Source organism: Columba livia, chromosome 1, assembly GCF_036013475.1.
Source record: "Columba livia isolate bColLiv1 breed racing homer chromosome 1, bColLiv1.pat.W.v2, whole genome shotgun sequence".
NCBI classification, from domain to species: Eukaryota; Metazoa; Chordata; class Aves; order Columbiformes; family Columbidae; genus Columba; species Columba livia.
In genome coordinates this window covers 9,367,843-9,383,611 of record NC_088602.1, presented here as the reverse complement: position 1 = coordinate 9,383,611, position 15,769 = coordinate 9,367,843, and the positions used below count along the sequence as shown (strand labels likewise).

The following is a 15,769-nucleotide window of genomic DNA, read 5'->3' as shown; positions in this document are numbered from 1 at the left end:
CGCTCCCTCAGGGCCCGCCATGGCGGGCGGGCGAAGCTCCGGCCGGGCAAACGCCCTCCTCTGAGACATCGGCTGAGCTGTCACAGATAACGGAGGAGACGCGCCCGCCGCGGGGCCGAGCCCGGATCTGCTTCCTGGGTTTCCTTTCGCTGCGGCGGGGACCCGAGGGGCCGAGCCGGGCGCACCTGGGCTGTGCCGGGCCCGCCCGTCCCCGCTGACGCCGTCCCCGCCCCCGGCCGCAGGACCGCGGCAGCGCGATGGTGCCGGTGTGGGTGTGCGGCGGGGCGGGCAGCCGCCTGCTGCGGATGGCGGGGGCCGGCCGGAGGCCGCTTCTCCTCAGCGTCCCCCGGGGCCGCAGCTGCCAGGCGGGGGGCAGCCCGGCCACCCCCCGAATGGCCGTCAAGAAGCGGGGCTACGACATCACCAGGAACCCCCACCTCAACAAGGTCGGTGCCGCCGGGGACCCGCCTTGCCGGGTGTGAGGGAGGGGAGAGGGGCTGGGTGGTGGGGAAGGTGCTTGACACGCATCACAGGTGTGCTGGGTTGTCGGTGCTCCGGCAGCGTTGCCTGTGCCCATCCCCGGAGTTCAGGCACACTCCCAAAGGGGCTGGAACACTTTGGGTCGTGGATTAATGAGGACAGAGCCCGGGGCGAGATTTATAGGTGGTCACCAGGTGGTTGGGACATCGGTGGCTTCTTCAGAGCCGGTCACCTGGCTTCCCCAGGCCCGCCACAGCTGCCGTGGTGGTGGCACTGGAAGAACCCAAGCAAGGCTTTGGCCAGGACCTGAAGTCATTTGCCCAAAATCAGCCATGAATGGGGCAGCAGAATGTGTGGCCTCTACTATAAATCCAATATCAAAACGTGGGGTATTTTGATGTACGTTGTATTGCACGTGCGGGAGCGGAACTGATTGTTTACGCCTTCGTGTTAAAACAGGCACGTGTGGTTGTTCTCATTAATCTTCCTTTCATAGCGCATCCATAGCAATGTGCGATCCACTACCTAAACAGTGTAATTTGCTGGAATGAAGATGTACTCATGCTCGATACTGGAGGAAACCTCAATCTTTTACAAAAAAAAGGAAGAAAAAAGGCTTTTGGTGAAAGGTTTTCAGCAAAGTCTGCAAGTTGTGTGAAACGAGACCCTGTAATTTAGCTCCACGCTACTTTTCCATTCCTGTCCATAATTTGAAGGAAAACAAAACAAAACAAAAAGACAAAAACCCCAAACACAACCTGCATGCAAATTTTGGGATCGGATGCGTCAGATTGAAGAATGTTTAGTTCCAGTTTCTTGTATTAATATTGCTAGAAATAGCTACAAAGATGTTAATTACCTTAAAAATATGCAGGTATTAAACATGATATTGATAGTTGATGGGGCTGTGAGTCTTTGCCATCTGCTTAGTATGTAGTTATCTGGTAGATGAGCCTCCTGTGTCATCTTCTGGAGTGAAGACTCTGGATGGCAAGTTGTACATTGTGGGTGGGTTGGGTTACATCCCCGGGTACCATTTCTACATCCATTGAGGGGTCCCCGAGGACAAAGGCACAAGATGACACTGGATGTCACGGAATACGCAACAACTTTGTAGGCAATCTGATTTGAACCATTGTGTGTGTCTGTGAGACTGAAGAGGAATTGCCAACCGTCTCATAAGCGACAGTAATTCATCAGCATTAAGTGGTTTTGATGAGTTTTTCTTCAGCATTTCTCTTGTTCTCTTGGGTGTTTGATGACAGTTACAAAGAGTCACACAGCTAATGTTTCTAGTAGTCTTACTTATATGGCTTTGAACTGGAAAATTAATACTTTGGCCTTTGCTCAGTGTAATGCAACAATAACACACGAACAGCTGAATTTATTGTGTGTTTTAAATTGATCTTGCTACTGCAGAAGGAGATTTTGAATGTCACATTTGACAATTTTTAGAACTGAGGCTTTGCTGAAGTGTTTTACTGCCTTTCAGTGAAATGAGGTATTTTTCTTTAAATGGAATCTTGGTCCATGTGGCGAGAAGGGAAGAAAACTGCTTCTGTTAGAGGTAAAATATATTCCAGTGTGCTGTGTTTAATTGGCCATGAGAAATTTCCCAGCTGGTCTCCAGCCTGGATGCTTGCTGTTTATGTTGCCATGTTCCTGTGTCAGTACAGACCTTATGGTCATTGATAGAGTCATCTACAGAACATCCAAGCGAGGACAGAGAGGGTTGACATCAGTGGTAAGAGATGAGGACTGGTAACTAGTAGCTAGTAACTAGTGTTTACTAAATGCTCAGGTTCTCTTTCCAAATGTTTTTAACCAGACTTCTGTTTTTCTGTTGCTCTTAACAATTTGTTGCAGGAATTAACTGTTCAAATGAAGTAAGGCCCTTCAGCCAGTTGGTATGTGGTCAAGGTGTGATTGATGGCTCTTTGGTGTGCCACGCTGCAGTGCTGCATGTCAGAACTGGGGATCTCGATGGGTTTTCAGCTGTTGTACTCTCATCACTTGGCAATTACTCTTTACCCTTTTGGTTTCTAAACGGGGTCATTGCAGTGGATCTTACTTCAAGTTTTCATTTGACTGAAGGCTGCTCTGCAGCCTATACATCTATACATCTCTTCAAGAACCTCTGGAAAAGTTTTCCAGATGTGAGGCTTTGCTCAGCCAGTGCTTTATTCAGTGTCCTGGCTGTTCTACAGATTTTGGGTGAAGTTTAAAGTGTCAGTGTAAAGCTCTGAAGTGTGTGATGTTAATTCAGTGCAGACTATGTGTCTCCAGCAGAATCGCAGACAGGTTTACAGTCTGAGGTTATTGATCCAAGTCTTTGCTTGCTAACTAGGTTGAAGGTGCTTTGAAGAAGAACCAGACTCAGAAGTCACTGCTGACAGGTCCTTTGTAATACCCTCAGTATCAGTAAAAGCAGGCTGTCCTCTGAAAGCTCCTCTGTTTTCCAAATCTGCCTGAGAAGAAAAAAAAATAATAGAAGAACTGGTGATGGATGTAAGACATTTACAGTTTTTTGTTTCCGTTAGTCAGTTTCCTATTTGAAGTTGGCTGTTCTTTTCTCATGTAAAGGACTGGGATTCCTAAATATCGATCAAGAGTGGATTAAGCATGGATTGTAAATGAGTTCTCTCCAGTCTTAAAGTTATTTGGCCAATCTGTGCATCGCGTTTAAGAACGTGTTTGACTAGTCATTTTGAGGAGAATCTAGAGGGAAAAACTGCCTTGCCGTTAAGGCAAGGCTGGGTTCCATCTCTGAGACTGGGTTTGATTATGCCTCAGACTTTCACTGTGACGTTGGAGAAGTCACATGCGAGGAAATCTTGTAGAATCCTTGGACAGTAGGAGGAACTTTGAAGACAGAACCAATTATGCTTCATCTATGCTGATGAGACTGTATTTTTTTCTGTGCTATTCAGAGACTGTTCTTCCTTCTGTTTGTAAGTATTACAGCCCCTGTCTGACCTAAGAGCAGGACTCAGGAAATGTCAGCGTTCTTTTGAGGGGTACTCGTGGTCTTAAAATGCAATAGCAGTTGTTCTCAGTTGACAAGAACAGTCTCGAAAATAATAGAAGAATGAGGAAGAGCTTGTCTCGTGTTCTCATGAAGTGGTTCTTCTTTTTCTGTGTTTGAATGCTGCAAAATTGGAAACCCTAAAATTGTTAACATTGTCAGATACCAAAGAGAACTGGTAAGAGTGTTCTGTGACCATCCAAGTGCAAGCAGGGTTCCAGGAGGATTTGGTAGAAGCTTTGGCCGTTGTTTAGTCTGGAGAAGAGGAGGCTTAGAGGTGAGCTCAGCACTCTCTAGAACTGCCTGAAGGGGATTGGTCTCTTCTCCCAGGCAGTCAGCAATAGGACAAGGGGGCATGGGCTTCAACTCTGCCAGGGGAAATTTAGGCTGGATATTAGAAAGAAATTCTTTACAGAGAGAGTGGTCAGGCATTGGAATGGCTGCCCAGGGAGGTGCTGGACTCACCGTCCCTGGAGGTTTTTAAACTGAGATTGGACATGGCACTTAGTGCCATGATCTAGTCAATGGACTGGAGTTGGACCAAGGGTTGGACTGGATGATCTCTGAGGTCTTTTCCAACCCAGGCGATTCTGTGATTCTGTGATGCTGTAAGTGACGTGTGACAGGGCGGGAGCAGAGCTGGACTTGCTGAGGGACAAGTCACGTCTACTGTGGGGCTTCAGCCTGTGAGAAGCTAATTCAGCACTCAGGTCCTGGGAGGAAAGATGTGCCACATCTTACCTACTACCTCATTTATCAAAGTTGCCTCGTGTTTGGTGTGGGCAGGACCGTGTTGTGTCCTTCCTCAGACGCTGCTGCCCGTTCTTAAGATTTGTGACATTTTGCTCATCTCAGATGTGCTGCTCATGACACCCCAGTTCTTCCAGGCATTCTGTCAAATCCACGTGCCCTCTCTGTGTTTTAACAAGCACAGGCTGAGCAGTGTTTGTTCCCAGTTTGACCACACGCCTGTAGGGACTCAAAAATCTTGTCCAAAATCAACTGTAATTTTGTCCGTGACAGCTGAATCTGACTGCTCTGTTCGGTTGGAAGGTTGACAGCACTTCACGGCTTTTGCTGGAAGTCCTAATTTTGAGATAAATCCTGCCTCCCTGGAGATCTACCATCACAAACAGATGCAGAACTAGAGGTTGCAGGTTTTTTTTCAGAGTTTCAGATGTTGCCATATTTGAAGGGTTGAGATAATACACTCAAGTTCTCTGCAAGGTGCAGTGTGGAGATCAGGATCTGGGGTCTTCTGTGTACATCTGGATAATACCCTGTGCTCTTCTGATGTGCATGCATGCTCTCCATTTCTTTTCAAACGAATTACCAAAAAAACCCTCAGAAACAAAAAAAAAACCAGAAATTACCAGTCTCGGTCTGTAAGAATGAAACTCTAAAGAATTGCTGTAGGTTTCTACAGTGTTTGGAATGTACTGCTGTACACGTCATTAAAATGCAGAAAGTTTGTTTGTCCTTCAGCTTTGCAGGGACTGGAATTGAGCTGAGGGTTCTTTGAACATGGTGTCAGTAATTTGCCCCTGCAGCTGAGAAAAAAATGATGCATCTTGCATGTGGCTGGACTCGGCGACTGTGGTGAAACTGGCCTAACATTAGCTGGGTTTGTAAAATGATTGCATTTAAATGAAATTAATAATGAGCACAAGAACAGTGTGTCTGAAATGGCAGCTGGCAAGATCACGTTGAGGCAGCCTTCTGTTTTCAGATTAGTAAATCTCTCTAAATCCGCAAGGTTATATTCTTACAGCTGGAGTTCCTGGTTGCCTAGCTCAGGTTTGGAGAGATGTAACTACTGAGGTAGGCACAGGGCTTTAAGTGGCTGCGTCACTGCCAGCATTTGTTAACGTACCATCTGTTCATGTTTTGTGAAGTGAGAGTATGAGGTGGGCAGAGTTTGGAGGTTCCCCGTTATTTTGTAGAAGCACATAGCTGTTCGAGCAAGATTTGGGGGACAAGTTTTAGACAGGTCAAGTTCATTAAAAAAAACATCACTGCAAGTTACTAAATACACTAAAACCACATCTGACTTAGAAAGTCCCCAAATTGAAAATAATGAAAGGATGGGCTTGTGCGGGGAAGGGTGTGTCCTATTTACCTGTGATGTTTACTCTTTGTGAGGCTTATGGCTGCTGCTGGAGGCACGACACTCATGTAGATTAACTGACCTGGTAGGACTCTCGTTTCTAGGGATATGAAATGAGACACTTTCATGGACAAACTCTGCAGCACATGGGCCACTTCAGACCCAAGTCAAACCACAGCTGAGAGAGAGATCTTCATCAAATAATCTGGAGCTGAAATGTGAGCTGGAGCACTCTGCAGTGTGATGAGCCTTCCATGGTGTCCAGGGCAGAGAGGCTGTTTTCATGTTTGTAGTGATTCTTTCAGTCATAGAACGTCCTGAGTTGGAAGGGACTCATATCGAGTCCAATTCCTGTCCCTGCACAGGACAACCCCACAGTTCACACCGTGTGTCTGAGGACGTTGTCCAGTCTCTTCTTGAACACTGTCAGGCTTGGGGCCGTGACACCTCCCTCGGGAGCCTGTTCAGTGTCCAGCACCCTCTGGGGGAAGAACCTTTTCCTCATGTCCAACCTAAACCTCCCCTGGCACATCTTCCTGCCATTCCCTTGGTTTCTGTCATTGGTCTCCATTATTTCACCAGTCAAATGTAGGTATATCACCATTTACTTCAGTGGAAGAAAACTCCAAGGGGATGAGGTTTGGCCCAGTATTTTGGCAAATGTGGTGGTGTTCTGGCGATAGGATTGCTGAGCTGGGTTTGTTTTGGCCTTCATCCTGGCATGTGGAATTTCATTTTTGTTTATTTAGTGTTAATATCAAGCATATCTTTATCTGAGTCCAAAGTATCTTTTGGCAATGGCATTTCCTAATATTTTGGTACCAAAGAACTTGTCATTATGGCAGGGTCAGCAAACTAATGCCAGACTAAGTCTACTGGTGCTTCTGGTATTGGCAGCAGCCTGCAGAAGTCCCGTTGCTTCCCCAGCTTGGATCCCAGTCCCTGTCCCTTATTATAGCCAAACCAGGAGGCCGTCTGCTTTCTTGCCCCTCTGCATAACCTCCTGCCAACACTGTCACTGTCCTTGGGGACACCACTGGTGCTTTGGGAGTGGAGTTCTGGGGGAAGAGCTTGGAAGTGCAGAGGAATCTGGCATTGCAGAGGTGAGAGGGTGCAGATGCAGAGCTGCCTCTGCCCTCCTTGTACTAACCCTGTAGTAAGTTGGTTGTTTAGCCCTTGTAAATGCATTGAGAGGTCTTGGACATATCGGTTGGGCAGCTTTTAGAAGTGCTGAGTTTATGTTTGTGGTCACTGTAAGATACCAATACAAATAAACTGCGTTTGGACCAAAATACTTGTTTTGTTTCCTGAGCAGTTTATATTACAAAAATACCTTTAAAACTGACTTTAAGTTGTGGAAAATCACCAGACTGGCAGCTGCCTATGTCGCTCTCTTTTTATCATGCCCTTTCTTTTAAAGAAGCCATAACCCCTACACCAGGCATGTTTTGGTAGGGCAGAGCCAAGACTGAATGTAGCTCTTGTTTCATAGAGGGGACAAAGTTTTTTGGCACTTGAATGAGAATTGCACTGAAGTAAAACAAACTGTTTGCTAAATAGTATGAAAATTGATATTATTGCAGTTAGAATGGATCTGGGGTAGAATGTTGCAGCTTGCTCAGCATTCCTGTCCATTACATCCAGTGAAACGTGTGGCCAACAGCCAGTTGATTACTCTGGAAGCACTGTGGATGTAAGACCGAGCATGTTATATATGGGGCTGGTCCTGTAAACAGTCATCACTGACCTCAGCAGGTTTCAAGCCTTGGCCTATGTAAGTAGCATGAAATATAATGTCATTGACATTAGAAACTGTGTGCTGCTGCATGTTGAGTCACTGGTGCTCGTCAGAATTAGTGATGATTTAACTGAAGCTGTGGGGAAGGGAGCGCTAATTCACAAAATGAAGAGCCAGATTTTGTGGCTTGGCTTTGGTTTGAGATGGATTTGCCATGCAGTAAGGCCCTGCTAGGGATGGGTCCAGTAGCTTCGTAGTGCAGGATTTGTCCACTGAATTTTTGCTGGCACTTGCTGAACAAAACTGGACCTGGAGCAAATTCTATTTGACTTGATTTTGGATAAAGAGAATGTAAACTAAATTCCTCTTTAGCTTCTACAGCAGCCACCTCCAGAGGAGCACTGGAGCTGCTGTTACTGACATTCATTTGGAGCTGCAAAAGGAAAGATGGGTCTGTAATGAAGAGACAAACCAACCCAGCAGTTTCTTAGGAACAAGAGGTGGAAACTGTTCAGTGACTCCACTGCTCTGATTTGAAGCCTGATGGTAAGAGAAACTGAGTGCTCGGGATCCTGAGATCTGGGTCTCAATGTACACTGTCCTTCCTTTTAGGGGTAAAAGCCCCCAGCAGGTCAGACAGTGTGATCCATACACCCCAAAGCCCCATAGACTGACACCAATGCTCTAAGAGAGTTTTACTTTAGTAGGAGCAGCATGTGGATTTTAATTCCTTTATTGCAAGGTGAGAGTGCTTAATATAAAAAAAATGCCATTCTGCCCCAGTTTTATCAGTGCAATATATTGGAATTGGTGAGTGGCAAAAATGAGTTTTGTTAGGCTTACAGCAGATGTAGATATGCAAGATCATCTTAAAAAACTTACAGGATGGCCTCAGCTGTGTAGTTTGACCCTTAATCTTCTGTCTTTAATCACCACATATCCAGTTTCTGTTCTGTTTTTCATCTGCTGACACAATCAAGTGCAGTATGCAATTTCTCGAAATCAGCATAAATTCCATAGCTTGTATGTGCTGTGGGAACAGAGCATAATAATTACAAATGGTACTGTATATTTTTTTATATTTAGAGCACAATAAATGGGATTCAACACAATAAGAGAGAGTTTTTCAGTTTAATACACAGTAATAATTTTCTGGCTGTACCCTATTTGTCTCTTGATGCTCCTTTCCCCGCCCCCACAAATAATTCTTTGTTTTCATGGCATCTGCAGAACCCGACATATAATCAATTTTTTTTTCTCCTTCCTAAGAAAGCATATTGGAAAAAGCACACATAGTCATTTTTCTATTCACTAGACGTGTTTTGCTGAGGGGCTTGCACTCCAGCTCTGTTCCACAGGGATGAATACGGGGGATGGAGATGTGCTTTATGCTCGGAAAGAAAGAATCAGGCACTGGAGGTGTGTTTATGTGAGAGCCGGGTCTGACCCTGCTGTAACCATGGCTGGTTCCTGGGAGCTGGGAGAACCAGGATTTAATCCATTGGACTAGATGATCTTTTTGAGGTCCCTTCCAATCCCAAGCATACTGTGATACTGTGATACTGTGATACTGTGATACTGTGTGACTGTTAACAACCAACTGCGCTCCATTGATACCCATTGAATGGGGAAGTTAGGAGTGTTTATAATATTTAGGCTTTCGGATAGTTTCTTTTTCTTGCTCTAAGTGATGCTGACTTACCTTTTACCCTGGCTGAAAAAAGCAGAGTTTTTGCTTTGTCTTGTGCTTTTCCTCTAACACTTACTTATTTTTTCTGTCTTTTTCTCGCTGACTTAGCAGACTTGCTATCAAACCTTGAACAGCCTATTGTAGCTTTCGCCCAAGTAAATTCTTTTGGGACTGACTGGGCTTTAGAGCTGTTGTGAGCAGGTCAGACAGGCCTTGATGCTTGGGGAAGAATAAACACCGCTATAATGCCCTCTCCTTCAATAGAAAGCTTAGCACAGCAGCCAACTTGACTACTTCCAGCTTATAATGTGTTTAAGTAGACATGATGAGCATGCTTTTAATTTTTAAGCTCCTCTTCGAGGCCCAGGGGTGACACTTGTTATCTGTCTCCCCAAACAACATGACATTTTGATAAATTACATATGTATTGTCAGCCTCATACAATATCTTTCAAAAAATGTTTTAAATGGCAGCGCTTTTTATAGTTCTGCAGCTGCCAAACACGAAACTCAGACAGAAACTGAGCAGACTGTGGTTCTGACAAAGAAAATAACACCAACGCAAAAGTTTTCTGCGTATCAACATTTTCTGCTTCACTTCACTTTGCAGCTCTCTGTTGTGCATATGTCCTTCTTCAACACGTGGAACCATGGAACCAAAACAGATTTTTACTACATTTCTGTATTGTATATCTATCTATCTATATAAATATCTATATATATTAGGTTCACATCTCAGAGCAATTTTTTCTGTGTGTCTAGCTTATGAAGTGATAAGTCTTTTTTGTAATGCGGCCATATGGGTTAACTCTGTTCAGCCTCATCAAACGCGTAGTTAAGGCTTTGCTGTGTTTTTCAACATAGGAAGGAATTAGTTATTTTGAATATAAACAGTGTTATGTTCTCCTGGACATGACATCTTGAATGTTAACTCTTGGGCTTGGCTAATGGGTTTGTCACTTCCCCAGTAGTTAAATCCATTATGGAAACTATTAAACTTCGTTTAATCTTTGGTTGAATGGTTTGATGTTAAACCTGCAGGTAATTTTAGCTGTCATTATTTGCAAATAAGAGAATGTATTGTGTGTGCCAAATCCTATGATTTTTGGAAGTGTCCAGATGATGAAGCATTTCTGTTGTCAGGATGGTCTAAGCCCGTAAGTGGGGCAGGGGCTGGAGGGAGAGATAATGTGTTTTATCGGACCAACTGGTTTAAATGGGGAGGGAAAGAAGTAAAACCAGTGGCTTTTATGGTCATAGCCATTCTTCTAGCAACTCAGGTGTTTTTTATCCTCAAGTATATCAGTTGGTCCAATAAACAAAAAACAACAAAAAAGTCCAGCCCCCGAGCTTTTCCCTGTTAGCCATTTCCTACCTCACAGGGAATGAGATGTCTTCATGTTACCATTTGTGTCTGTAGTTAATTGCTGGGATAAAACAACCCTGTCTGTAAATCAGATCCCTGATCACAGGTAGTGGAGGGACAAAGCCCTTCTCTCCCCTAATACTGTATAAAGGTTTTCAAATCTGGCCATTAAATGAGCCAAATAACAAAAATTACTTGCTAAAGCGCTAGGTCTGAATACTGTATAAAACAAGCAAACAAAAAACAAGTAAAAACCCAACAAAATTAACTAACCGAACAAAAAAAAATCCCAACTAAATATAATAAAAAATGTATCATATCTCCCATTAATTTGCTGCTTTTTTTTTGACAAAACCTCTTTAAAACCAAAAAACATCTGGGAGAGATGCACCATTTGCGCTAGTGCGCTGTGAATAAACTCCTGAATTGCAGCAGGTGCTGCTGGAGGGAGGAGCAAATGTTCAACTCCACATTGTCCTGGGATGGTTCAGCAGCTCAGGTGGTCGCTGGGTGAGAGACACAGTTCGTGCAGGAGAATCTGAAAGTGGTTGAAGTGATGAGGATATTGGGAAGAAGAGCTGAAAACTCCTCTTTTCCCCCAGTGCTGAGCAGATGGAGTGGCTTGATGGGTGGAAGTGATGGAAATCAATAATACATAAAAGTGACTGTGTGCTCCAGGTAGGTATTAATACATCTAGAGAAAACTTTCCAAGCAGAAGTTAATGAGGATCCTAATGCATAATGGCCTGTGTTCTGCGGTGTCTGCTGCTTTACGCTCACTGCTGAATTCGCTTGCATTGTCTTTGAATGGGATATACTTGGCAAGCTTATAAGACACCAATCTCAGTTGCTCAAAGGTAAAAAATACTTAATTTCCCTCTCAAGTTTGGAAGACTTTCAGTGTCCGCACCGCCGGGGCTTGTTTCTCATTGCACGTGTGCAACAGATTCCTCTTGGGTTTGGTAGATTGCCCAGGTTATGATGTGCAGCCGTGTCTATTAGAAGGAGATGTGTGCGACATGCCTTTCACTCCAAGTGCTGATGCCAACAGCTTTTACTGGCTTATATCTGGGGGGAAAAAAATGCTTGCAACAGCATTGAGGTGTCCCTGAGCGTTGCCGTTTGGTCTCCAAGAAGCAGCATAGGGAGGATTTCTGCTGATTTCAATCAATTTTGCATCGAGCCTTTTTTGAATTTAGGAATAAGAAATTGTACTGTTCAAGACACGAGATTGTTTGATCACAAAGGGATAAAAGTGGTATAGTGTGAAATTTCACATCTTGCTCTGTTAACAGATGGTAATTAAAAGGGAAACATATGTGAAAAATTGTGCTCATGAATTGTTTAAGCCAAAATCTCAAAGCAAAAATGGCATCTGCCAATATCATCAATTTCTACTGTTACAAAAAATCACATGAAGGCTCCAGCTGCTTCCACAGTTGTGTATCCCAAAAATCAAAAGTGCTTCTTAATACTCTATTTTAGCATCATCTGTCCAAGCTCATTCATCTTCCTTATGAGCTTTGGAGCAACCAGCTCAGCGCTGCCTTTCCAATGCCAAGAGCTGTTCTCTGGCACGCAGGCGAGAAGAGCTGGACTGGTGCACAAGAGCTGCTGGAGGAAAACCAAGAGCACTGAGCGAGATACCTTGGAGAGTTTGAAGCTGCCCTGGAGAGTTCTTGTAGCTTAATAAAACTCACAAAAGTGCTGTTGCGTTGTGACCTTCCAGATGTCCAGTGGTCAAGGGTAACTGGGGTTATGAAACCAGAATGAATGCGTGACTGTTGCTTGCTGAAACTGGGCCACTCTCCCTACAGGCAAGTAATTGTTTTGGATTTCACATATTAACTGTGTTTGAAGTTCTAAGATAACAAAGTCATTTCTCATATAAACAGAAGTGATGGGAAGGTACTGGAAAGCAGCAGCGAGGCTCTGGCTGCTGCTGGAAAACAGGTTTGGTGTTGGCCACTTTTTAGACATTAATTGCATATTAAAGATAAGCATTAATGGCTTAGTGGTGAGAGTGCAGCTGTAACCAGATCTTGTTGTTCTGTCCAAGTGCCTTTCAGGTTTCCTGCAAGGTCAAATGTCCTATTGACTGGCAGTAGGATTGCTTTGCCTGTAGGGATATAGCTGGTGTTTGGTGGACTCGCAAAATGAGTTTCCCACTGAAGCCGAATATGAAAGTGTATGAGAGTCCAGCGGTTCCACTTCCCGCAAAGCTGGAAACCCTTGTAGCCTTTTTTTGGATTCCCATAGGGAAAGAGGGATATTAATCTTACAGAATCATAATATTTGCACTGCAATTTGGTACACAGAGCAAGAAGTTTTCAATTAGTGTTTCATGAGCAAACTCAGTGAAGTGGATACTTTTTACTTTTTGTCGAAGGATAAATAAAGGAGTTCACAGGACCTTAAAGGTTCCACAATGTTGGAGTAGGGGAGTAGGACAGGGAATGAGGTCACGGATCTGTGGGGAAGCAACGAAGAGCGGAAATTGTTCCTGTGTCTTTCTCCATGTCTTTGCCTGGCATCATCATAATTTAATCTCTGAACTGTAGCACTGTATCGAGTGTGCTTGTGGGATGCATAAACCTCAGTCTTGTTGATAGAAGTATCTCTTGGTCAGTTTACTGCTGGTGTTAATTTTCCTAAATGTTACGAAATTGCTCTTAAATCTGAGCTGATTGCAATGAGCCCTGATTTGACAGCCAAACCAAATTTCCTTGGTGACTTGGGAGCCTCTTCCCTCTCAGGTTTGTAGTAATGTCACACTATGGGACATGCTCTGTGTCTCTTAGAGAGGCGTAAAACTTAATTTTGACACAACATAGCTTTTTCCTATCTGGCAGAAGAATGTTGCCGGGATCGGTGAGGCCCTTGGGCAGAGGAACCTCTAGTAGGTGAGAGTTTCCAGATCTGCAGTGTGTCCAAGGCGGTGGCACCATCTGGATACCTGTTATTCTGTGCATTGCAGTTATTGCCCATCTCCATTCTGGATGAGCTGTGGCACTGCTGTCCCTTGAGTACAAAGAGGTCCCAGGGTGTCCTGTTCACCCACAGACACCCGCACTGTAAATGTCTGAAGTAGCTGAGATAGATTCATGCTGTGAATGGGCGTGTACTGGGTGGCTTGTGCCAGAGCTGCTGCTCTTTGTCACTGATGCTTTAGGTACTCCTGCAAATAATTTCCTCTCTGTGCTTCAGCATCCCCATCTCCTGCCCAGACCTCTTTTACACAGGTGTATTTGTCCTTCTGTTGGTAGAACCTTGAGAGAGTCCAGCCCAGAGCCATGAAGATGATGGAGTGGAGCATCTCCCGTGTGAGGAAAGGCTGAGGGAGCTGGGGCTCTTTAGCTTAGAGGAGACTGAGTGGTGACCTCATTAATGTTTACAGATATATAAAGGGTGAGTGTCAGGAGGATGGAGCCAGGCTCTTCTCGGTGACAACCAAAGACAGGACAAGGGGTAATGGGTACCAACTGGAACACAGGAGGTTCCACTTAAATATGAGAAGAAACTTCTTCTCAGTGAGTGTGACAGACACTGGAACAGGCTGCCCAGGGGGGTTGTGGAGTCTCCTACTCTGGAGACATTCAAAACCCACCTGGACACCTTCCTGTGTAACCTCATCTGGGTGTTCCTGCTCCAGCAGGGGGATTGGACTGGATGAGCTTTTGAGGTCTCTTCCAATCCCTGACATTCTGTGATTCTGTGAACCTTGTAGACAAAAGGATACCAAAGGACAAATAGTGCAACATAATAGAGCAACCAGTTCCTTTGAAGCAGTTTCTTTGTGCTCCCTATTTTTGCTCACTTTCATTTTCCTGGATGTGGCTGGAGATCCTCTCTTTGCTTAAAAGAGGTGGAGAGAGGGACAGAAAGGAAAGATGAAAACAAGGAATAGAGGGGCAAGTACAGGAGGTCTCTCCTATGAGATGAGGAGGAGGCATCATCCAGCCTGACTTCTGTTGCCTCAGCACTTAACTTGCTTATCTTTAATATTAAAGTATCTCTGAGGCATCCATCCTGGCCTGTGTGTTGTTTGTACAACAGGCAGCGGGCAGAGACATTTGGGGATGCTGCTCCTGTGCAGAGCAGGGGTGTGCAGGACCCCCTGGCAGTTTGTAACTCAGTGCAGGAGATTCTGACTCTGGTTCAGGTCCTGAGTCTTCCCGCTTGCCATTACCTGAGCTCAGTATCTCCTGAGTTTTCATCCAGCAGATGGTGAATATTTTATCTAAGCTGTTTGTAAGGCTAAACTATCTGTTGTCCAAGGTTACCACAAAAGTCCCTCTCACTGGCATTCTTTAAAATATTGTGAATTCAAAAAGGGCTCCTTTTTGCATGGCATTAATTTCTCAGAGCGTCACATGTGCATCCTGTTAATAGATACTGTGTGAGCACAAAAGGGAGACACCAAACACCTTCCTGGGATGCTTCTGACTTCAGTGCTAAGTGATAATTTGAGGTTTAAAAACATCACCTGGAAAGCAATATCTAAAATATTATGAATACTAAGAGCTTACCTGTCAAGAGTTAGTGTTTATTTCCAGGCTTCTTGTATTTGTAGCCAGGATTTCCCTGGGAAGAAATTGAAGGTGCCGCTGCAGAGGCTGATGTGCCAGGGCTGTGCTGGGCTGACTGTGCCTTTGCGGAGTTCTGCAGAACATTTTCATGCTTCTGGGCATTTGCAGAGCTCTTATGTGTCCAGATGATGAGATTAACTTGCATCTGGGAACTATGATGTTGATTCACACATGCGCTGTGGCCGTATGTCTGAGATTCCCAGGCATCCTGCATCTGCTTTGCATACACAGAGAGGCTGATCATCTTTTGGATGCTTTGGATTCACTGTCCGTTTGCATGTGAGACTGGAGCTCTGAGCTGGCTCGTGGGCTTTCAGAAATCCTGGGGCAATGGCCAAAATCCTGACACATTTTCCCAATAAAAGATCTGGGTGGAAATAGAGAACATGCTTTGAGATACCGGTACTTGAGAGAGTGGATCTCAAAGTTCGGTCTCTAGAGAGGAGATCTATATACATCTGTGGTAATTCACCTGACAAGCATGAGGTAAAGAAAAATATACGAGACATTGTAAAAGTACTTAGTTATTGCTCCACAAATTAAGAAACATCCTTGTTATGTAGAATGCACCACATAGGTTTAGAACTTTCTGCAACTTGAGCCTGAAGTGGAGAGGCAGGGTAATTTTTCACGCCAGTGAGACTGTGGTTAGACACATCATCCCTGACTCTGGTTGCCAGATTGTGGCAAAGCATAGGAACTGAGTTTGAACACAGAGATGTGGAAAAAGCATGAAAGCAACATAAATGGGAGAAATACTTGTGGTTTGTTATTT

The 15,769-nt window shown here is 44.5% G+C and overlaps 1 protein-coding gene across 1 annotated transcript in view; it reads left to right on the top strand.

Annotated features, from left to right (window-relative positions):
- The window catches only part of ME3 (malic enzyme 3), a 133,451-nt gene continuing 117,682 nt past the window's right edge, over positions 1 to 15,769 (top strand). Inside the window, exon 1 of the mRNA XM_021298790.2 lies at positions 1 to 446. Coding sequence (XP_021154465.2) covers positions 258 to 446 — 189 coding nt within the window. The 5' untranslated portion in view covers positions 1 to 257. The remainder of the gene's footprint in view (positions 447 to 15,769) is intronic.